Raw genomic sequence first — 24977 nt, 5'->3', positions numbered from 1 at the left:
CACTGACATGTTCATTCCATAATGTCTACATGATTAAATGTACAAAAGATGAACAAAGGTTATTTTAATTCTACGCAATAAATTTTGTATCAGTCTTGGGGTTGTCTTCAGCAGAGGCAGGAGAAAATGAAAAGATTAAAAGCTCTGTGTAAGTAAATCTATACTATCTATAATTCTATACCTCTATACTTACTTATAACACAAAGCTGAAGAGTTTGCTCGTTTGTTTGTTTAAACACGCTAATCTCAGTAACTACTACTGGGGCGAAGCCAGAGCGGACAACTAGTTTGTTAATAATATTGCTGTAGAATGTAGATAATCGCAAACATTATTATTATTTTATTTGATTAAGTACTTAAGTATATTAAGTGTAGAATTATTAACTATCACGAAATGCAAGGTAAAATTTAGTAACTATTAAGATATGATATTGAACAGTAATTGGGAATTCCGTAGTTATATCATAATTTATTCGGAATCAATATGAAATTTCCTATTAAAAATATTTATCATGCCCTTTCAGATTTATGCACTAAAAACAGCGCTATAAAGATTTATGTATGTCTAAATGAAAAGTTTTTGGAGCAATTCGGATTTCCCATACAAGATGTGACTTGCGGGAAAATTATTAATTATTTATACACCCCAAAGGATTCCTCGAGTCTGGCTATTACTAGAATATTATTTGGTAAGAAATTCGTACTCTTTTCAACTTAGAACATTATTTTACTTTTATACTAGATTTCCGCCCGCGGCTTCGCCCGCGTTTTCAAAGGAAAACCCGCATAGTTCCCGTTCCCGTGGGATTTCGGGGATAAAACCTATCCTATGTGTTAATCCAAGTTACCCTATATATGTGTGCTAAATTTCATTGTAATCGGTTCAGTAGTTTTTACGTGAAAGAGTAACAAACATCCATACATCCATACTTACAAACTTTCGCCTTTATTTCGAAACTTTTTATGTTATAAATAACAATAATTAAGTATATTATGTTAATCTAGGTATATGATTTAATGATACATAGGTAAATAATAAAATTAACTAAAACATAATATTATTTAGGTATTTAAGACAATTGAATAGCTAGCTAGATGTTGTTTCATTTGAGATGTAAATATGCAATTTATAGAATCGTCTCTATACACGTACATAAAGGAGAATAAAATGCTTTACGATAGGTATTACGAGCTATAGTTTGCGTAGGTACCAAAATTCTAGCTTGGATTAAAAGTATTGTGTTTCCAAGTCCTGACATATAAACTGCATATAGGTACAATACTATAAGTTGTAAATAGGTATTTGCATGCTCTTGGACATCCCCGATGAGAGAGGAGGAGCGGTGATGCCGACGCGCTGGGGCGACCCCAACACCTGCCACTTTCCTCTGCTGCCGTTTGTGACTGCTGTCTCCTTGCCGTACATGGCCCTGGTATATCTGATATTGTGGCTTGGTAAGTTATTGTGCTTTTTAACAAGGTTTGTATTTTATATGAAGGCTTATAGGTACTATAGCTTCAAACTTAGGAGCGGTAAGTTTGCTAAGAGAGTGGGTAATAAACTAATTTATGGCATTTTAAATAAAAATCACTACACACTACACTTTTAAATAAATCTACTCAAATGCGAATATCCCTATCTGCTCAGAAAAGGTTAATTTATGACCATTAATGGTTTAAGTGATTAATTTTATTTGAAAAAAAAAATTATTTAGGATAAGTAATTCAGCATTACGTCAACGAATTATTCATATTTTAATTATTTGTGATTTTTCATTTCATTAATTCATTGAATTTGTTCACGTGTAATTGTTTTTCTAAAATTATTTTTTAACTAATGCGATTTGGAAAATCAGGTTATTAGTTACCATTCTTTGAATCTAAATTATTTAAAAGCAAAGGCAAAATTCTTATGAGCTCATAGCATGGATTCCTACACACATTATGATCTCTACTCATCAGGCGAAATAATTTCTTAGTAATGTGCAATTTTTTAATATTTATGATTATAATATGAATATCAACGTTCCTAGAACTTGTAGCGTATGAAAAATATTAAAAAAGGAGAAGATTTTTAACACTTTCTTTCAGGTGCACTTGGTATAACCCTCGGATACCGATTTCGCTTGAGTTCCTGGGCATTCACGATATGCTACTGGTATCTATTCCTCATAGAGAAGAGTTTTTGGAATAACCATAGCTATTTGTTCGGCATGGTTTCGCTTCTCCTGTCGTGCACGGAGGCTGGATACTATTGGTGAGAAATTTCAATTAAAAATTACTATTATAAATGCTCAGTCTATTTTACGTAGGAAAAGATAAAGCCTTCAACAGGCAAAACCACTTACAATATTCTTACTTCATTAGATGGCCACGAATTCATAGCTATAGTTACGTGTTTAATTAGTTTCCTTTAAAACTAATTAATGCATTTTCAATGGTGCAGGTCAATAGACGTGTTTTTGAATCCATCACTGAAAAGAACAACCGTGCCATACTGGAATTATTTCATACTGAAATATCAGTTCTTCATCTTGTACTTCGTAGCAGGATTGAAGAAGGGGACAGCGGAATGGCTGACAGGTTATTCTGTACCTAACTTGAGTGAACACTGGGTATTCAGCCCGTTTAAGTAAGTCAATTTACCTACCCAGTATAAAAATAATTAATTGCCTTAGGTACTTACATTAATAAACCTTTACTGTATCATTACAAAATAACACACACATAGGTACATAATTTATATTTTCCAGATTATTCTTAACGGGCCCTCAAATAAATTACTTGATAGTGCACTGGTTTATATTTGTCTTTGACCTGACCATCGCTTTTTGGATGATGTGGTCTAAAACAAGGCATATTGCTATGATATTCTGTGCACTGTTCCACCTTATGAATAGTCGATTGTTTGCGATTGGTAAGTTTTCGAAATATTCTAAGGCAATATAAAATGTATAACATTACATTTGCTTTTATTTTTAGGTATGTTTCCTTGGGTCTGCTTAGCAACAATGCCTTTATATTATCCATTCGATTGGCCTAAAATATTATTTAGACGTGCCATTCCTTCGACTGTAGTTTTTTTTAGTAGACGTATTCAGTCATTGAGAGAGATATTCGCTAAACTGTATGATAAATTTAATACTAACAAAGAACATATTCAAGATGAAAGTGATGAAAAATTTTCTAAAGATTCTGATGTGGATAATATTATGATGGAGGATAAAAATAATGAGACAAATGAGAAAGTATGTGACGGTAATGAAAAGGAGACATCAGATAACAGTCTTGAAAAAAGTGAAGATGCAATAAAAAACTTAGAAGAATGTAAAGATAAATACGATAAAAGAAAAATGAGAACGTTTTTATTGATTCTATTACACGTCGTGACTCAAGCGTTTTTGCCATATTCTCATTTTATTACAAAGGTATGTAAGACGTAGGTACTCTAATAAATATTCTTCAGTATCAAGTGACTTAATCATTTCGAGCTTTATGCGCATCACACACGGTGAAGATACTATAATATTTTATGTTAAGATTCTCTAAAAGAGCCAGCGCGCACGAGCAACTTTGTCTCCGCAACTATTTTGTCTCCGCAACTATTTTGTCTCTCCCACCTATGGGCTAGTATGAAAGTGCGCGCACGTAGCGACGCAACTCCCGGGAGACTTTTTTGTCCGCGGGTTCGGAGACAAGCCCGCGACGCAACTGTCGCCCTATCTATTGGTTTCAATGCAAGTACGCGCACGGCGACAAAAACGTTGCCGGTCGGCGGCCGCCGGCCAGTTGCCGCGGCGTAGCGATAGTACGTATTTATGTCAACGTATTTATTCTCGTACACAGTAGTTTTTAACCGACTTCAAAAAAAGGAGGAGGTTATCAATTCGGCTGGTATATTTTTTTATGTATGTACACCGATTACTCCGAGGTTTCTGAACCGGTTTAACGTGATTCTTTTTTTGTTTGATGCGGAATGGTGTGGAATTGGTCCCATAAATTTTATTCGGATAAGCCCAGTAGTTTTTATTTTGTGAGCATTTTTGTCTGGTCTCGATGACTTAATTGAAAATATGTAGCAAGTAACTTTGATTCATTTCCAGGTAACCGATTGAGCTGAAATTTTGTATACGTATGTAAATTGGATAGCGATGAAACATTATTATGACATAGAGCTGATTTGATGATGGAATCGGAAGGTGGCCATAGGAACTTAGTAATATCTTGACTCAACATTATCGAGTTTGGGCTCGTTTGATTCGTGTTGAAAAATACACTAAAAAGTAGTAAATAAAAATAACTTCGTTAAAAACAACCGACTTCAAAAACGGTTAAGTAAAAAATAAAAAAGATTTGATATTATTAATTACTACATAATATTATTTAGATGTGTTATTTACTAAAAAGGTTTGATGTCGGTTCACGGGCTTAATACTAAGTGCTTAGTGCTTGGCACCGACTTCAAACCTATTTAATAAATTAATAATATTGTTTTTAATGAAGTTATTTTTATTATTAGTAGTTTTTCTGTCTATAGTAGAGCCATTTTAATAGGCAACATTGACATTTCAACAAAATTCAGCAACGTAATCTAGTAACGACGACATAGAAAAATATGTTATTTCGTTTTGTTGGAACTGCACATTTACTTAACTTTTTTCAATTACGATTACATATCTATACTAATATTTTAAAGAGGAAAGGTTTGTATGTATGTATGGTTTTCAGTTTTTCACGCATAAACTACTGAACCGATTACAATGAAATTTAGCACACATATAGAGGGTAACTTGGATTAACACATAGGATAGGTTTTATCCCGGAAATCCCACGGGAATGGGAACTATGCGGGACAAGAGCACAGACCACAACCGTCTCTTCGAAATCCATGTTGATAAATGCAGAAAATTTTAAAGAAAAAGTTGCGTTGCTGTCGCTTTCGTGTGCGCATCGTTCAAAACTTTGCGAGGAGACAGCGACAGAGACAAAATAGTTGCCGGGCAACTAAGTTGCTCGTGCGCGCTCGCTCTGTATCTTAGACAGTGCGCGCACGAGCAACTTTGTCTCCGCAACTTTTTTGTCTCCGCAACTATTTTGTCTCTCCCACCCATGGGCTAGTATGAAAGTGCGCGCACATAGCGACGCAACTCCCCATACAAATTGATGGGAGAGACAAAATAGTTGCGGAGACAAAGTTGCTCGTGCGCGCTGGCTCTTATGGTATCACACACGATTTAAGATACCTACGCTAGCGATACTGATTGTCATTTATTTTAAATGTCAATTCTCGATATTTCGCTAAGGATTTGTTCACCCTACCAACGACGAAGACGACCACAAACAAAATTTTCATCCAGTCGCAATTTAACAAAATTGTGAAAAAAACACACTTAAAAATAAAATATTAAAATTTCCTGTCGTTCTGATGATTGGAATTTTTTTTTGCGAATAATAAATGAAAACATAGATTTTTCGTAGAAACGGTGGCTCCTAGAAAAAAATGTATTAGAAGTTTTTTATATAGATAATTTTATGATCTACAATTTTGTTCCCAGGTAATTATATGATTAGCTTACCGTCTCGGCGAAAATTGCAAAAAACCTATTTTTTTATTAATTTACCTCGAATTTTCTTTCTTCCGAGTACCAGTATGACGGGAAATTTTAATATTTTATTTTGAACGAATTTTGTCTGGATGGGAATTTTGGTCGTTGTCGTCGTAGTCGTTGGTAGTGTGACCGAACCATTACTAAAATGTCATAAATAATGTATGTATTTGGTACATTAATATTATAACATCTTATAGGCCGGGAGATACTGACACAAAATTTCGGGTCATTTGTAAATTGTAACAGGATGGCGGATTGATGATGATGTGATTTTTTTGATGTCATTTTTTGATTTGATAAAACTAATTTATTCGTCACGCTTCAAAAATACGACTGTACAATACGTAAAATAATTTTTTTACAGTATGGGATCATTATATTCTGTTTGTTTGTATACAATTCTACCTAGAAAAAAATATCGCAGATTGCAAACATGGGGCGGACGATTGTAAGACTTAATTCTTTTTGTCATTGCGTACTAAGACCCCTGTAGAACCGCCATCCTGTTACAAGTGACCCGAAATTTTGTGTCAGTATCTCCCGGCCTATAGATGGCTTATCGCTTGGTATCTTAAGATATTGAAGGTAAAATATATATTATCTTCGTCGTGTGTTATGGCTCATAGGATTTGTATGGCGAGCGATAATCGGAAATATGCTCTAAGATAATATATATTTTACATTATCTTCACCGTGTGTGACGCGCTTTAATGTAATATTAATTAAATGAAAGCTATGTAGCATTAATTTAATTTTGGTATTAATGTACTCATACCTGTTTAATGAGATATGAACACGAATTATTTTTTGGATAAAGTAAGTTCCTTGGTAATTCATCGGTATTTTATGGAAATTTTTATTTATTTTATTTATTTATAATTAATTATATCGCTCATAATCATTATCGCATCCCAATTTTAAAAAGACATTTGCGAGACCGAGTGATAGAGCAATACAATATGCTTAAGCTCGCCTGACTTTACAATTGTAGCATATTTAAATTTTAACAATGTTTGATTGAAGGGTTACAACAACTGGACAAACGGTCTATACGGATATTCCTGGGACATGATGGTTCACACGTGGGACGTTTACTCCGTCGTCGTGAAAGTAGTGAATAACGAAAACAAAGCAGAATATTTCGTAGACCCTTACATTTATTCGCCTAACGATCGATGGACACGGCACGGCGACATGGTTTACCAATACGCTCATTGTTTGAAAGACAGACTCCTTAAAACACACACAGGAAGGCAAAATTCAGCGAATTCACTTTCAGAAAACATTTCTATTTATGTTGACGTGTGGTGTTCCATGAACGGCCGTTTTATCCAGCGAATGTTTTCAAAAGCAGATATGTTAACTGTATCCTGGTCACCGTTTAAGCAATTGTCGTACATCATGCCATTGTTGGATGAGGGGCTCAATTGGAGGAGTTATTTGCAGAATATAAAAGAAGATGTTCATTCGTGGAATAATTATAGCGACGTCGTTTTTATTGCGGATTTCCCAGGTCTGTTACTATCTGCTTAATTTAGTCCGAATATTTTGCTCAAATTATTTTTCAAATTTGTTAATTTTTTAGGCTACGAACAAGACAAATTTATTCCACAAGAATTGGTGAACGTTTCTCTGCGAGTTCTAAAAGGAACGGTGATGTATCAACCAGAACTAACAGCTGATTTAAAGGGTCAATCACACCGACTAAATGAGGGACATCAAGTTAAACTGGACTCGGAAAAATTTCATAGAGTCATAAATATTGGTTCAAGTCCAGCATTTTATATGTATACTTTTGCCAATCTTACGGAAGCAAATAATGTGGAACAATCAAAACCGCTTTTACCGATCAATAAAGAACTATTCAGACGGTATAAAAATATGTTTACGTTCGCGAACAATATTTTTTCGAATATATTTCGAATTTCACAGTGTAATCCGATTTTATAATCCCTAGGCTATTAAAAGAAAATTGTTCAAAAAATACCTAGTTACTAAGTTATGCAACTAACTTATTTACGAGGACAAAGTTGCGAGTTTCGTCTTATTCTATATTATATATAAATATTATCTAAATTGTATTAATTTAGATAATATTTAAATATTAGAAATAAGCAAAATATCTCAATGTCTGAATGTAGATGTGAATAGAATGTAATAAAATAAAGATACCTACCTACTAAAATTATTCAGTTGTTTTATTCATCTTCTATTAATAGAACTTAGTATCTACGTATATCCCAATCTTAAAAACCTGGAACACAGTCAGAGTCTACAAGATGTCTACTTTAAAAATAGAAAACTACCTACTTGTTATTTATTAAATATATCTATCATAATTCATATTATGTTTAAAAGAATGTAAGTATGACATAACTCGAGAACAACCGAATGGATTTTGCATAGTTTTTGCTTCATTAGATCATTTATCTCTGCTTATATGAGTATAAAAACTTATTTGAAAAAACATAGTTAGATACTAACTAGTTATTACCTTTTCTGTGAAAAAGCTTAAAAAATGTCTAGCCGATGTCCGGAAAAAGTAGCTTATTTTTTTGTAAATGCTCTAAATAATCTAATCATACTTACCAATACGTTTGCATGCTAGGTGTCTCCTGCAGTAAACACAATATGTATCGTCAACGGGCATCGAAACGTGTCGAAACCACGCCTTGTGGTGTAATTATTTAAGCCAGAAACCACTAGGTACTCAATTTCCGTCAAATTGGCCAACATTGCCCACAAGGGTATCTTTGCCCAAAGATCAATTCATAAGAAAATTTTTAAATTGCAAAAATACCTTTATACTTTGGCAACATTAATAGTATTTGGTGTAAAATAGGTTATATGTATGACAACACTGCCTATTGTGTGTGTCGCTAACTTAAATCAGCAACTTGTTGTAACTCGTCGAATATCATGTGTGATTTTGCGGGCAAAAAATGGTGAAAATTCAAGTGATAGTTTGTGCATGATGGCTAAAAAACCCAGGTTATTATTACTCATAATATGTTATAAAATAATGTTTGAAGAGTATTTTAATGCTATTATTTCCACTGAAGGATGTTTTAAACAGAAGTTACAATGGTGGGCAAAATTACCCAATAATGTAGGGATCTATATTTGACAACATTGCCCACCATCAAAAAAAGCTTAGGGTTGGCACATTTCATATTACCACATAATTTGATACTTAATAATATTACTTCTATTCGGTTAATTTCGGAAAAATAAGCTTAATTTGGTCTCCCGGAAAGAAACATGGTAAATAAAGTTAAATTGCTGAATTTTAAGCACAACTGAAATGTGAAAATATGTTTATTTTTATTAAATAGTCACTGAACAATATTCTGTTTTGCTTTTTTTATCTTTTTATTGCCTACAACATAATCCTACTACGAAATATTTGCAGTAAAAGAAATCGGAAGTCATGCTCATTTTACTGAGATGTACCAACCCTAGGCTTTTTGGAAAGCGAAAAACAGACAAAAAATGAATAAAATGTTGAAGAATAATGAAACTTTCTACAGCAATATATGCACACGATCTAAGAAAAACATATGGTAGAATTTGTTGTTTTAATAAAGGTCTCTTTGTGCATTCAAATTTGTCTGTATTATTTACATCACCACTGGTTAGAAATTGTACATGGTTCTCCCCGCACACGGCACACCACCCGCTCGCCCACCAGCCGCTTGCAGCGCTACTAAGTCACTTAAAGTCTGTTCATTCTGTAGTTTCATAGTGGCCCGCTATGAAGTGACTTAGTAGCGCTGCAAGCGGCTGGTGGGCGAGCGGGTGGTGTGCGGGGAGAACCATGTACAATTTCTAACCAGTGGTGATGTAAAATTTAAACAACAAAACACTTATACAAATTGTAGAAACAACTTCAATAGCGCGATTCAATGAGCGCGTGGCGCCATCCAGTGTTAAACTTAGTACTATAACATAATATTTACTTAAGCAACTTTAACAGTAGCAGAAAATATACTAACGTTGCCATAGAATTTTTTTGCGGAAATTGAAATTATTCATAAAAAGTGGGCAATGTTGGCCAATTTGACGGTTTATAGGGTTATATATGTTACCGGCCAAACCCGATTTCAGGACAAACTAGTTTAGCCTAGGCTAAACTAGTTCGTCCTATACACGATCGGATGAACTGGTATAGCCTAGGCCAAACTAGTTCATCCTAAGACCAATAGGATAAATCAGTTCAGGCTAGGCCATTTTTTTTTGCGCGTCGACGGAGCCCCGCTTCGCGGGGCTCCTATTTCTGTGTAGTTTTTTTTTAAGAAACCTAACCTAACGGCTAACCTAACCTAAACCTAACGTATTTATTTTAGGATAAACTAGTTTGGCCTAGTCTAAACTAATTTATCCTATTGGTCTTAGGATAAACTAGTTTGGCCTAGGCTATACCAGTTCATCCGATCGTGTATAGGACGAACTAGTTTAGCCTAGGCCAAACTAGTTTGTCCTAAAATCGGGTTTGGCCGGTAACATATATATTACTGCAAACTTCCTAATGGAACGAATTTGGACTTTGATAACTCAAAAAGTATTGTGCACCTATACCTACTACCTTTAGACTTTAGTTTCTCACTCGAATGGAGGCACGGAATATTAGCTTCTTATCAATAATTAGGTATTTCGAATTTTTCGAGCAGCATATAGGGCAGAGATTAGTATGAAATATATCGTATTCTATTAAACTTCTTCTATAATAGACCGGGAGATACTGACACAAAATTTCGAGTCATTTGTAACAGGATGGCGGTTCTACAGGGTTCTTAGTACGCAATGACAAAAAGAAAAATGATGGTGTGAACGCTGGTACCGGCGGCTTAGTCGCGTGGGCGTTAGTCGAACTCGTCGGAAAATAGCGAAAGTCAAACGATTTGTAACAGTATGGCACTTATTTTTCCTGGAAGTTTGAGGATCAAAGAATATAAATACAAAATTTCAAAGATCTAGGTGTTGGAAATCTTCACTTATATAAATTAATACTAAATTAATTTTTCAAGTATGACAGCACTTTTTCCCCCTACTAGAAGTATGGCAAATATAATAATGGTCACATTTTATCAAATACTCTCCAAAAATCCAAATGCAATACTGGTACAAAAAGTTTGGCGAAATAAATTTTTTTTGCAGATTTTCGGCGGTATGGCGACTATTTGGAATCGTCCGAAAAGTATGGCATGGCGATTTTCGTAAATGGCTGCACGACGATGGTTACCTGTGCAAAAGTTAGCCTGGTACAAATGGTTGAATAATTGTTTTATTTAAATCAACATATTCGCGTCGGTATGGCGGGCTGTAAGTCACACCGGAAAAGTATGGCATGACACTACCGCCTACTTCTTTTTTATGGGCTATCGGTAAATACTAAAATTTTTGTGTTACAAATCGTTTGACTTTCGCTATTTTTCCGACGAGTTCGGCTAACGCCCACGCGACTAAACCACCGATACCAGCGATCACACCATCATTTTTCTTTTTATCATTGCGTACTAAGACCCCTGTAGAACCGCCATCCTGTTACAAATGACTCGAAATTTTGTGTCAGTATCTCCCGGTCTATAAGCACTTTTGAATCGGCATAACATAGTTTTACCATTTGAGTAATATTCGATTCAATAGCGGATTGGGTTTTATTAAAATACCTATTTATTAAATAGTTAATAGAATAACTATAATCTTCTGTCATGTTTATTAGCGGTAGATATAATATTAGGAGACAAAAACGAGAAGTACCTAGTTACCTAGTTAATATAATATTATGTACAGGCGCGGTCCCAGGGGGGGGGGGTCACGGGGGACATGACCCCCCCTACAAAGTATAAAAAAAACTGACCAAGTGCGAATCGGAGTCACTCGCTCACCTAAAGTTCCATTTAAACCTGCTTTTAATCTCTTGCGAATGTCGAAATTTGCGAAAATTTGCAGCATAAACGGCTGTTACTTAAGCTTTAGATTGCGTTGGCTTCTATGTTTGATTTTTTCACAGCTACAAGGGTAGATTTATTTATTATTATTTAACAGTCTGATAAATCCACGCGTTCTTTAAAAAAGGGTAACATATCCATTTCAGTCAAATAAAAAGAAAACCATGGACAGAAAAAAAATGGGTTCCGAAGGAACGCGTGGAGGTATCAAGCTGAGATTAAAAGTCACTTCTTATAACACAGATATAGAAATTATTTCGAAAAAAATGAATTTTAAAGTACGTTAACTATATTGTAGAGGGGTTGTAGAGAATTCTGATTTTGAAATTGAAATTTAGAACGCGCCGGCTTCTATGTCTCCCATAGTGTCCCCCCTCAAGCGAAGCGAACATTTTCCTTGACGACGCGTCCACTTGTAGTGTAGGGACGTGCCTTGTCCGTGTTGTAGTCTGTAGCAGGCACTGACGACGTAGCACTTATAGGTGTAGGTGTAGATGCTACTGCTGTGCTTGCCATACCTTCAACCTCTTCGTTTAATATGTATGCAGGCTTGAGTCTGTCAATTGATACTACTGTAGTCCGAAGTGGTAACTGTATTTGGTAGTACTTGTCGTAGCGCTTCAGTACTTCATAAGGGCCGTCATACGGCGGAGTGAGTGGTGCTCGAACTGTATCGTTCCGTATGAATACATGAGTACACGTAGACAAATCCTTGTAAATAAATGTTGCTCGATTTGCGGGGGATCGTTTAGTCGGTGTGAGTATAGCCATAGTTTCTGTCAGGCGTTTCACGTAGTCAGCGTCTTCAATTCCCGTCCGTGTAGGCACGAAGAAATCGGAGGGCATGCGCAGTGTAGTGCCGTAGGTCATCATAGCTGGGCTCAAGTTGTTATCTTCTCTTATAGCTGTGCGTAAACCCAGCAGTACTGTCGGTAGTTCGTCTGTCCATTGGCAAGTACTGCCGCGAGCTATGAGCGCGGCTTTCATAGTGCGATGCCATCGTTCGATTTGCCCATTTGCTTGAGGGTGAAATGCCGTAGTGCGTATTCTTGTAACCCCAAATCTTTTCATGAGTGCCTTAAATAAAGCAGATTAAAATTGTCGGCCTTGATCGGTAGATATGCGTAGCGGGCAGCCGAAGCGTGCAATCCAGTTCTCGTACAATGCTTTCGCGACGACTTCGGCAGTTATTTCTTGAATTGGAACTGCTTCAGGCCATTTTGTAAGACGATCAATGATGGTAACACAGTATCGGTAATCTCTTGAGAGTCGTAGTGGACCGACTATATCTATGTGTATGTGTTCGAAGCGTTGCGAAGGCGGGAACTCTGCTAATGGAGTGACGACGTGCCGGTGAACTTTAGCTCGTTGACAGCTGATACAAGACTTGGCCCATAACGTAGCGTCTTTATTCATTGCTGGCCAGAAAAACTTCGATGTTATTAGCTTCCGAGTAGCTCTAATACCAGGGTGGCATAGTCCGTGTTGAACGTTAAATGCCATATAACGGTATGCCTTCGGTAGAAAGGGACGAGGCGATGCGCTTGATAGCTCGCACGTGATTGGTCGATCGAGTCCTGGTAGCGTGACTTCACCGAATGTTAAATTTGTTTGAGTTTTTAATTTTCTGAGCTCTTCGTCGTTACTTTGGTCGATGGCTAACTGCTTGTAGTCGATTACATTAGGGCATTGGATCTCTTCGATGCGTGACAACGCGTCGGCGACTGTGTTCTCTTCTCCTTTGATGTACTTGATACTCGAATAGAATTGACATATGTAATGCAATTGGCGTTCGCGCCGTGGAGTGTCGCTACCGCTTGCAGGTCTTGTTAGTGCGAAGGTGAGAGGCTTGTGGTCTGTATACAGAGTGACTTCGCATCCTTCAATTAATCTTCTGAAGTGTTTAACAGCCGCGTACATCGCTAATAATTCGCGATCATACACGCTGTAGCGACATTGCGTAGCACTCATTGCTTTAGAGAAAAAGGCTAGCGGTTTCCATCGGTTTCCATCCATCTCAAACTTTTGTTGAAGTACAGCGCCGAGACTATGATCCGAGGCGTCAGTCATGATGGCAAGGGAGCAGCCAGGAATGGGAAAACATAATGTTGTCGCTTCTGTGATGCTTTGTCGGCATTTCTCAAAAGCTTCAATTGCTGCAGTAGTCCATTCGATAGGCGTTTTGTCGTTCTTCTTTTTATTATGTAGATACTTGTTACTTGTCTTTTTCTTCCATGTTTTCTTTTTGCTCCGTCGGGGTCACCAATTGTAGAGGGGTTGTAGAGAATTCTGATTTTGAAATTGAAATTTAGAACGCGCCGGCTTCTATGTCTCCCATAATATAAAATAAAATATTTTTAATAATTTTAAACTTACAACCCCTTTACTCATAAACGCTTACGTGTATTATATTGATATTCACATCAAAAACTCGACAAGGCTATATTATCTTTAAGCTGTAATAAAATCAAACTTCTATGTCAACGCAATCAGTAGATACAGCCGTAAATGATGAAAATTTTTGCAAATTTCGACATTCGCAAAGGTATCAAAATTCAAAACCTGCAGGGTACTTCCCGGGAACTCAGAATCTTGAAATTCGGTACGAAGCAACATCTTATAGCACAAATAGAGGAATAATTACAAAAAAAAAATAATTACATACTTAGTTAAGTAATATAAAAAATATCATAATATAAAAAATCCAAATTTTAAAGTTTGTCTGTCTGTCCAGACCCTTTTTCTCAGGAACGCGTGGAAGTATCAAACTGAAATTTATATCGAATACTTAAATCTACGGTCTTTTTAAGCTGTGAAAAAATAAAACTTATAAGCCAACGCAATTAAAAGATACAGCCGTTTATGCTGCAAATTATCGCAAATTTCAAGCGCGAGTCCGACTCGCACTTGACCGGTTTTTTTTTTTGTAAAATATAAAAAACTAAAAAAATGTATAGAAATATTAATATTGTATACGATTTTTGACGAGTGCAATGTGCATACCTTTCCAGCCGCGTTACTCCCCCCCCAAAATGTCAGGCTGGGACCGCGCCTGATTATGTAGATTCAATAGATATAATATTAGGAGAAAAAAACGGGAAGTAACTACCTACCTAGATAATATAATATTATGTAGACTATTCAATATCATAATAATTACTTTGGAGTTTGGGGCAGTGTCCCCAGGCACAGAAGCGATACCGGATACTGTGTCCATAATAATCTATACTAATATTATAAAACTGAAGAGTTTGTTTGTTTGTATGTTTGTTTGTTTGAACGCGCTAATCTCGGGAACGACTGGTCCGATTTGAAAAATTATTTTGGTGTTAGATAGCCCATTTATCGAGGAAGGCTATAGGCTATTTATCATCACGCTAAGACCAACAGGAGCGGAGCCACACGGGTGAAACCGCGCGGCACAGCTAGTAATCTTTATAAAGCCGTACACAGCCTGTGAGGGGCCACGCTTTACAATGCACAACTGTAGGCCACGATCACTTGCTGTTCACACAATGGCCCATGTCTCATTGCTGCCTGGCAAACCACTTGCGATGGACGTAGAAGTAGTTACGGCTGCGGCTATTTATTTATATATTGTTTACAAGTATTACAGAAGTGTGTACCAACATAAAGTTATACAGGGCTCAGATTGATATAAATCAATAACCCTGAAAGTTTCTTCATTGCTCCACGATACTGACATTTTAGGCCATCAAATACTATATTTTAATATAAAAATAAAATTCTAGTTCTAGCACGCAACAAAAAATTGCACTATCCCGGTTAGCGGTTGGTGACGAACTAAACAATGGCCCATTGTGTGAACACCACAGGCCACGCTACGCCACGATCCCTTTGTGTGCCCAAAAAACTGACAACTCCCCGATTCCGCGCCACGATTGACACTTGCCCGCCATCATAATATACCATTACCCCGTGTACACAATGGCGATGGCCTGCAATGGGTCAGCATGGGCCATTGTGTACTGGAGCCTTAAGAGCACTAGCCGTCCGCCCCGGCTTCGGCTTCGCCCGTGGTACTTGTTTATGTTTGCTCTACATATTATAACATAAGAGCCATGCTCGTACTTCAAGGAATATTATAAAAAAGAACATAACGAAATCGGTTCAACTATCTGCTATTCTCGAGTTTTGCGCTTACCAACACATTTGGCGATTTATTTTTATTCATAATATGATTACATAGTACGTGCCTCATGCTTGTGCGTGCCTATTGCGATGCTACAGAGCATCTTATAAACTTGCTATAGGTACTCAATACATACCTACTTCACTATCACTAGATAGAACATTGTTTAAAACCAAGTCGCTTCTTATACAACTTTAACCGAATTCTCTTCTCCCTTTTGAGGTTAAAACTTAAAACACATTTTTAGCCTTTTTTCACTCTCACGAAAACTTACTGTAAAAGTACTGTAACTTTTTGGACTAATTATAGGCAAATTAGTTCTAATTTTGAATTTATTTGTTACTTTTTTATTAGGTATTTTTAATATAAAAGCTGGCTATGTTATGTAATTGATCGCATAAAATTTCACTCTTGTTAAAATTAAAGGCATATTTTTATTTAAATCATTTTTGTTTGTTATTACTTATAAATTAGAATGATTTTGAATATTAGTTTTAAATAATTATTAATATGTTGACTTAATCATTTTTTTTAATATGGCAACTTTCTTCAAATTATAATCTACAAAAATGATCAGTCTGTGTTATGATCTGTCAATGTCAAGTCATATCCATATGTGATATGACCTTGATATGACACACGTCACACATGGCACATAGATCACATCTGTCATTTCTGGCGTGACGGTGGCCTGAGGTGTGAAGGTGAAGCCGCGAGCCAATATTAAAGTTCATTCATCGTTGTCTTGTCGTTGTGACGAGTGAATAAGCTCAGATTTAAGCCGACGCCTCGTCACCGCGAATATATAATCATCGTTTAACGATTCCGCGCTCATAACTTAAATTAGTGTCGCGAAGTCGGTACGCCTTACCCGTTTCTATCGATGATTTAACCGTCTGTGATAAACGATACCGATTTCAATTAATTTAAAAACAGAGTTAACCAGCGCCGGTGATATCAGTGCCGCTTTTATTAAGAATCAAAGACTGTGCCCGTTCATTTAGTGTCCCACGAGGAGAGACCGCTAAAACATGGAGTATAAGTCTTCCATGACTTATAACCTAGACCTTTCGCCGAACTATTCATATATTTTCGAATTTGAAAATCATTTTATACATAACGATTATAGGAAATGGATGATCGAAAACTGGACGGTCGCATTCTATTATGTTGGAATTTATATGGCGTTTATTTTCGGCGGCCAATACTACATGCAGAATCGTCCGAGGTACGTATCAAATTTGATTCAAAATATAGCCTGTTTCGCTGTAACTACATTTTAACATGTTTGTGTATAGGAATGCTCTCACTTTGCGCATAAGTCACATTCATTCAGTAGAGATTAACTACGTGATGTCACGATTATGTAAAGGCACGTCAAATCGGAAGTTAAGATATGACTAATATCTAGTGCATACTGAAGGTATCGCCGAAACGCGGTAAAAACACGCAGTAATTTTTTTATTAAAATTTATAATTAAGTTGAGATCAGAAGTTTTCTCTCCATTGGGTTTATATTTATTACCAATCAAAAATTTAGACAAAGTCATGAATTTGCATTAACTACTGTTTCAATAGTTTTTATTTATTTACCGATTAAGACGCAACAATGTCTGATTGAAACATAAAGTTTTGTCTAAACTTATTAATAGCAATGTAATTCTGTGAATAAATGACCACACATTTATCAAGTAAGTCATGAATTAAGCAAATAAATTTTAACATGAGTTATTAGGTACTAAATTAGTTATGATTCAATAGGTAATAAATATTAAAGATCTAGATGATTAAGTTTTTTTATACTTTCCAAATTTTTACACGATAATTTGATTATCTTATAGGTATAATATTATTTCAAGTTTTAAGAAATAAGAGATTAAAGGTTTTTAATATATTATGTGTTATAGTCCATATAGATAACTATCAACAGTGTATTAAAACATTATTTGATAAGATTGAAAATTCATATTCATAAAGTGATGTTTCACTTTATTGCTATACTTACACAAAAAAAACGGCCAAGTGCGAGTCGGACTCGCGCCCGAAGGGTTCCGTACTATGGAGACCCCCTTAATATTTTTTAAATATTTAGTACTAGCGGTCCGCCCCGGCTTCGCCCGTGGTACATATTTCGCAATAAAAGGTAGCCTATGTTCTTTCTCAGGGTCTAAAGATTGTCTGTGCCAAATTTCATCAAAATCGGTTGTGAGGTTTAAGAGGGAAAGCGTAACAAACAGACAGAGTTACTTTTGCATTTATAATATTAGTAGGGATTTGTTGTTATAGCGGAAACGGAAATACATCATTTGTGAAAATTTCAGCTCTAGCTATCAAGGTTTATGAGATACAGCCTGGAGACAGACAGACAGACAGCGGAGCCTTAGTAAAAACTAATCCTATTTAAATATAATAATTTAGGTATTTATATTGGCTTTAAATTATTAAAAAAAAAAGATTATTAAGGAAAAAGATATTGTATAGGTATATAAATCTTTCTTCCCATGTTTTAGATCTTTGACACATGAAAAAATGTTTGTGGTTACAATGTACTCATCACAACTAACATGATAAATATTTAAAAAAAATATGTATTTTTACATAAAAAATTCAATGTAATCAACATTATCAATAATTGCTATTGATCTGTTTGGGAATGAGAGCATTATTTTTATTACATTCACCAGGGGCGTGCACAGAGTTTTTGGACAGGGTAGGCAGAAATATTGTAATGATATTAAGTCATAAAAACTAATATTTCATATTGCAGTACTGATATTTGATTGGAGATACATAGTATTTCCGCAAAATAATGGAAAACATATCACGAACATAGGTCATACCTATTATCTTCTTATATATAAAAATGAATCGCAAAATGTGTTGGTAAGCGCATAACTCGAGAACGGCTGAACCGATTTCGATAATTCTTTTTTTATTATATTCCTTGAAGTACGAGGATGGTTCTTATGTAGAGAAAACGTAAACATGTACCACGGGCGAAGCCGGGGCGGACCGCTAGTTATCTATAAAATAATTGTCAAAGTAGGTATGATATCCTAACTAGTATTCTATAATATTATGTAATTAATGATTAACTTTACCTTTGTGTATTACAAATTCCGGTATAGATCCATTTATACATCGGCCTTTTTCCTATCACTCTCTGTTTGATAAAAGTTTATTCATAAAACAAAAATAAGAATTTTTCGTTAAATTAGGTATGCCTTATTATCTTACAAAATACACTGATGATATACATAATCTATTTAGTAACTCTCAAAACACTTCACTTGCAAATTGTCGTAGTAAACATTATTAATTTTCTCAAAAAACAAATTTAACCTCAAAGTAAACGTTTGTTATTTCCAAAACAAAACAAACGAATAATGATACTATTTGCAGATGGTCTTTACCGCTACAAAATTGTATACATTATCCTCAGAGGAATAAACCTATAGAGTTCTTATATTGAGACAGAACAAAATACATATTTTCTAATCTACTTACTCTTAGTCAATAACAGCATAAGTCAGATTGAGATAGCGATAGAGTATCTGCACTGTCTTCAAACGTAGCGCGCCGGCAGTCAGTTTGTTTTCCAACCAGCTGGTGGGCTCAGTGCGTCAAGTGTTTTTAACGAAATATTTAGAAAATATAAAGTGTATAGTGTTTCTTTTTATTTGTCAGTGTGCTAAAATGACTATTGTATGTTTAGCTACCGGCTATTACTAGTCGAATGGGGGTTTTGGATGAAAACAATGAAAAAATATCTTTCCATCGGTAAGTGATTTTCAGCAAATTGATAAATATTTATGTTCTAACCCTATTTGAAGGTTTTATCAAGCGCTTTTTTATAAGTTTATGTTGTAACTGTAACATTTACCCACTTTATGGGGTTGTGGAATACAAAAGAATTAAATAATTTTAAAAAAATGTCACAATATTATCACGTTTGGCATTTTGTTTACCACCGTAGTGTTGTAACACATCTAGCGTATATTATCGATTTATGACAAAAAATCTATTTCATATTAACGTTGATTTATTTATTTTGTTTCTTATATCAGATTTATATGTAGTTGTTGTAGCAAATAATAGATGTAAATTTTCTACAGCAGGAAAATAAAAAATACCACGTGGTTGTTTTATTTGACTTATCTGTTTAGTTTGTTGTTTCTCTTTTAGATTAATAATAAATTCATTTTGTTTTAGATTTCCAGAGCTAAATAAAAAATGGGTATAAAACATGAGACGTGTAGATTGGACGCCGTCGAAATTTGCTAGATTGTGTTCACTGCATTTCGAGCCTGCGTGTTATCAAGATTGATACTCTAGAAGAATTGTGCAATCTTACGCTTACGTTTTTTTTGTTCCTTTAGATAATAAATACATTTGTGTGTGAGTGAATTTTTATTTGGAAATTTTTTTACACATTTACTTGAAATGTGTAACTATGTGAAAATTAAACGGTTGATTAAATGACAGTTCTCATAGATGAGAAACTACTATTGAAATACATACTTAATATACATGCATTTTCAAAGAAAAACCCGCATAGTTCCCATTCCTGTGGGATTTACGGGATCAAAAGTAATTTTTCCAAATTTCATTGTAATCGGTTTAGTAGTATTCGCGTGAAAGAGTAACAAACATCCATCCTCACAAGCTTTCGCTTTATTAGTAGGATGTAAGGAAAATGTTTTCTTTAAGACTGTCCTTTTATGAACTTGTTAAAATTCATGCTGACTGTGCCTTTCTCCTCACTCCTTTAACTTTATTGATCTTTATTTTAAATTAGTTACATTTCAAGTTTTAAAATTTATTTTAAAATATACTAGCTTTCCGCCCGCGTTTTTAAAGAAAATCCCGCACAGTTCCCGTTCACGTGGGATTTCCGGTATAAAACCTATCCTATGTGTGTATGTACAAAATTTCATTGTAATCGGTTCAGCAGTGAAAGAGAAAGTTATCCATTCTCGCATAATTTCGCATTTATTATATTCGTAGGATTAAACAAATAATGTATTCAACTGAAATTTATGATTAATTTTGTTATTTTTTATTATTTATTATTTCACGAAACCGTAAATGCAAAATGCATTCACGATTTTATCGATTGAAGCACATCCCATCACTATCACCTTCTATCTATCTAAATACGTACCTATAGTAAAAATGGTGCCATGACTATGTTGAAGCGTAGCTTGTAGTCTATAGCTATCTCATTCTTTCATACGACGTTTTCTTTAGATAGAGAGAAACAAATATATGTAAATTGTATACGCTCGATACAAGTACTCTATAGGTTTATTCCTCTGAGACATTATCACACTTCTTAAATTGGTCGCATATTCAACTTCAGTTTCGACTTTCGATGTAGTTCCGAATTCGGTTCGTACCTTATTCGTATATCTTCGTAAAAAGACACTGCCTACCTTGTGTGTTTGTGTGCGTGGTTTTATTACATCAGTGTGCCGTGTTTATAGGCACGCACACATATAAAATATGCGTAGACACGCAGAGCACACATATAAAAACTTGGACACGGATAGTTTGTGTCTTTGCCGTCCCGTGACGTACTGGGTCCTGTGGCGGCGCTAGTGCAGCGCATGAGTAGTGACTTGAGCCGAGCCGGTGTTATAGAAATTAGATAATAATGCTACCAAAATACCGATAGATGGATCTAAAATATATTTGAAATATATTTTTATTTCATAACTTCATTTATGCATATTAAATATTGATCAGAGTTTGGTAAATGGTAGGGTAGGCAGTGTCTTTGGGCATTTTCACAAAAATGTATACCCCCCTGATTTTCAACTGTCCCTCGAATTCATTAAATTCTATATAATGAAGTAGTTGCCAGAATTATTTATATATGTTATCAAAGTGATTATACGTATACAATATTTTGTTTTTTTAACAAAAACTATGACAAAATCTAAAATAAAGTTAAGTTAATTATAAATAACAATCGAAAAATGGGTAATTTTACGCTGTCCCCTGCTTACTCTTACGCGTTTATTACATTATTTCTTAACTTTTTTGTAAGAAAGGTACCATCTTTTAAGGTTTTATTTGGTCCAGGATAATCAGTTACTGTGATAATAGTTAAAATATAATAACCTTATATAACAAAATAAAAGATAAAAAAATAAAAAAGAAAATCAAAAAAATTGTCCTTCCCGGAACATTCAGTTGTGTCACCGATTTTCTAAAAAGAAAATTATTGTGGTTCAATTAATTTTGCATTACTGTCAACACCATAGCTACTGCTATGCAACTTATCAGGTTAGAAGCCGTCAGGGTCAAAAAACTGCTTAGAAGGAGTGCACGCGTGTTTGCAAGCCGCAGGGACCAAATTCTTCATTCAGGTATGTGACCATATTTTGGCTTATTTCTATCTATTTATCTTGTAGTATTTAGTTAATTTTGTTTTAAATGTTTTTATATGTAAGTTGATCAAAAGTTTTGATGAATATAAGTGTTGTGGTTATATTTTAAACCGTTTTTATTACTAGAGGATTATCAAATGTGACTTCCGCTGTGTGACTATTTGAGCGGTCACATATACGCTGAACGAAAAGTCACAACATGCCTGAACACATAAAGCAATGTTTACATGGCGATTTTCTTGAGCTATAAAAATATTTTTCTAAGACATTTTTGACTGAGTAGGAAACTACGGCAAAAAGTAGATTTCAAAAATAAAAATTATTTCCCCATACAAATCGCAACAGCTGATTGATCATTTTGCATGAGGAAGTAAAATTTTTTTTTGAGGAAAAAAAAAAAAAGCATTATGCAGAAAAAGAAACAAAATAAGCCAGCAGAACTAAGAATCTAGACAATGTGCCTTGTATAACAACGAAAGATAATAATGGAACCATGGACGTATAAAAAAAGACGGACGGTATATCGCCTAAACATTGAGTGAAGCCTAGTAATGGCGGCGAAACATCCATGTGTGTGTGCCATGTTGCCATGGCAACAGCTGTGTTGATGACAATGGCGGCTGTATTTTTTTCTATAAATTTTGCCGTAATAATTTTGTCATTAAAACATAAAAGAAATAACTTGCTTCCCTGTGGAATGTAATCCCTTGTGATTTGTTATTTAAAATTGTACTGTTGCGACACCATTTAACCACGCAAGACGGCATTTTAAATATTTTTTGTGAAACAGTGACGCAGTTAATCAGTCGGTAGTTCACGACGTAATGGCGGCCGACTAGCTTACTATGGTGAGAGTGTGTGCGTGTTTATTGTCTTTACACGATCGCTAGCTTACTATGGTGGCTTCACGTTGTTAGTTCGTAATACGGCGTCCGTCTTTTTTTATACGTCCATGAATGGAACAAAAATTAATTTTTTTCACGATATTTTTCATTGGTTTTTTTTTATTTACAGATTAACCTTCGTGTTTGCAGCGTCCACTGAAACAAGATTTTTTTTATCAAATATGGTGATTGAGATTATTTAAGGTTAATAATAAACGAATCACGAAGACTGATCATCGACTGATTAATTTGATTAGTGCCAATATAAAACATAAAAGAGACTTCTTATTCTTGAATCTTGATAGTAATTTACCCTTTAGATAAATAATAATAATGTGATGGCTTAAGCCCGAACTGATTGTGATAATTTAGTTTGAAGTTAAGTTAAGTTTATAATTATATTTATTATGTGTGCCTGCGTACTTTTTTTTCGCCATGTAAACGCACCCTTTCCCTTTTTAGGTATTCGGTTGTGTGACTGTCCCTATATTACGGAGCTGAATTTTTTAAATATTTCAGTAGATTTTACATTTAATGCCCTTCAAATCAGTCTCTTTAATGGAGAATAATACATAAGTGTAATATTTGTTGCCTTTTCTCTAAAAAAGTATCTAACATTTTAAATGTAAAGATAATAATGACAGTTGAAGTACCAGAGTCACAATACTGAATATACTATTGTTTTTTTTAATTAGCTTAGATCCAAAAGTTGGGAATAGTGAGTGTTTAAAATATACAAAATAACGATTTTAAGTTAATAAATAAACAATATCTAAAAATTCTTATATTTTGCACTGTTTTTCCAGCTACTGAATATAGTCACACAACTGATATAAAATTGCGAGACTTTCCATTGTGTCCTATTATTTTTACAGTTTTCTCATTTTAAACCCATCATATTATATGTTTTCTTGAAGTATATTGAATTTCCGTTTTAAAGAGACCAAAAAAAGTTTAAAATATAATACTATCAAAAAAAATATATTTTTCAAGGAGGGGGTACATTTTTGTGAAAATGCCCCTTTATGTCTTTATGGAATGCACGCCACTGACATTCACTCTTAGCAACAGAAAAATACCTACCTTTGGGTTTTATATTTTATTTGATTGATTTCTCTTGAATAGGCTTTTTAAGTGACAAAATTTTTTCACCGCTATTTTTCTAGTCGAAATGGAAACAAATGCAACAAAAAAATAAAAAATACTTAAAATCCATTCAACACATTAACTAAATTATGCTATTTAAATAGTATAACCAACCCAATATTTAATTTTATATATATAGGCTTAGATTAAGGATTGGTCTCCGCGCGCGCGCTACGACTAGATACCGCCCCACCTAAAAACAATAGCTCTGTGAGTGCGGCAACTCATTTCTGTAGTGTGTGTTAGGCAATTTGTAAAGACGCTAGTGTGTGTGAAGAATTGGGCTGCCAGCTACATAAATTTTACCTCATAAATGGGAAATCTGGCATCTTGGAAAGAAGTTTGAAAAATATTTTTTTCATCCTGACCTGGCCGGGAATCGAATCCATGAACATGTGACTCAAATCCACTTGCGACGCTACTATACTATAGTCACAAAGGTTGTTTATAAGTAAAAAAGCGGAAATAAAAAAAAAAAAAACATATTATATGAGTCAGTTAAACATGGTTAAACAGAAATAAATTATTGTATTATACTTTTTTATACATGTGTTATTAATAGTATTGAAAAAAAAAAGTTCAAATTATTGCTTAAATATTTCCTCAACCACGTGTATTTTTTTGGATATGCAATACGGCAACACTGAATGGCGTCGTATTTTCGTAGAAAAATGTTTCGAAGTAAAGGAGAAATTTCGAATAATACGATACTTAGTGATGGTACGTGATCCCAGTGTCTTTCTTATTTTTTGTTGTATTATTTTTAAATAGTTTTATGACACAAATAGGCATTTTACTTCAGATTTTGTTCAAAATCTTTATAAATTATCGGTTCACCC

At 34.7% G+C, this 24977-nt stretch overlaps 3 protein-coding genes across 3 annotated transcripts in view; 2 read left to right on the top strand and 1 right to left on the bottom strand.

The window, feature by feature from the left end:
• Positions 1–1299: 1299 nt before the first annotated feature.
• GC (gamma-glutamyl carboxylase) lies at positions 1300–7559 on the top strand. Its single transcript, XM_089700345.1, has 7 exons — positions 1300–1455; positions 2092–2257; positions 2447–2632; positions 2754–2917; positions 2983–3428; positions 6633–7122; positions 7195–7559. Exons 1-7 carry the CDS (start codon positions 1308–1310, stop codon positions 7557–7559), a joined length of 1965 nt encoding a protein of 654 aa, XP_089556471.1. The 5' UTR covers positions 1300–1307.
• Positions 7560–11935: 4376 nt separating this feature from the next.
• On the bottom strand, positions 11936–12471 carry LOC149484367 (uncharacterized). The gene has a single exon (XM_089700427.1). The coding sequence runs from the start codon at positions 12431–12433 to the stop codon at positions 11936–11938; it is 498 nt and encodes a 165-aa protein (XP_089556553.1). The 5' UTR covers positions 12434–12471.
• Positions 12472–16387: 3916 nt separating this feature from the next.
• The window catches only part of Baldspot (elongation of very long chain fatty acids protein baldspot), a 61613-nt gene continuing 53023 nt past the window's right edge, over positions 16388–24977 (top strand). Inside the window, exon 1 of the mRNA XM_089700517.1 lies at positions 16388–16941. Coding sequence (XP_089556643.1) covers positions 16745–16941 — 197 coding nt within the window. The 5' untranslated portion in view covers positions 16388–16744. The remainder of the gene's footprint in view (positions 16942–24977) is intronic.

The sequence above is a fragment of the Colias philodice genome, chromosome 11, assembly GCF_061535455.1.
Source record: "Colias philodice isolate Cphi_HAF_F1 chromosome 11, ilColPhil1 Martin Lab GWU primary, whole genome shotgun sequence".
Classification (NCBI taxonomy): Eukaryota; Metazoa; Arthropoda; class Insecta; order Lepidoptera; family Pieridae; genus Colias; species Colias philodice.
This window is presented reverse-complemented; position numbering and strand designations above follow the sequence as displayed.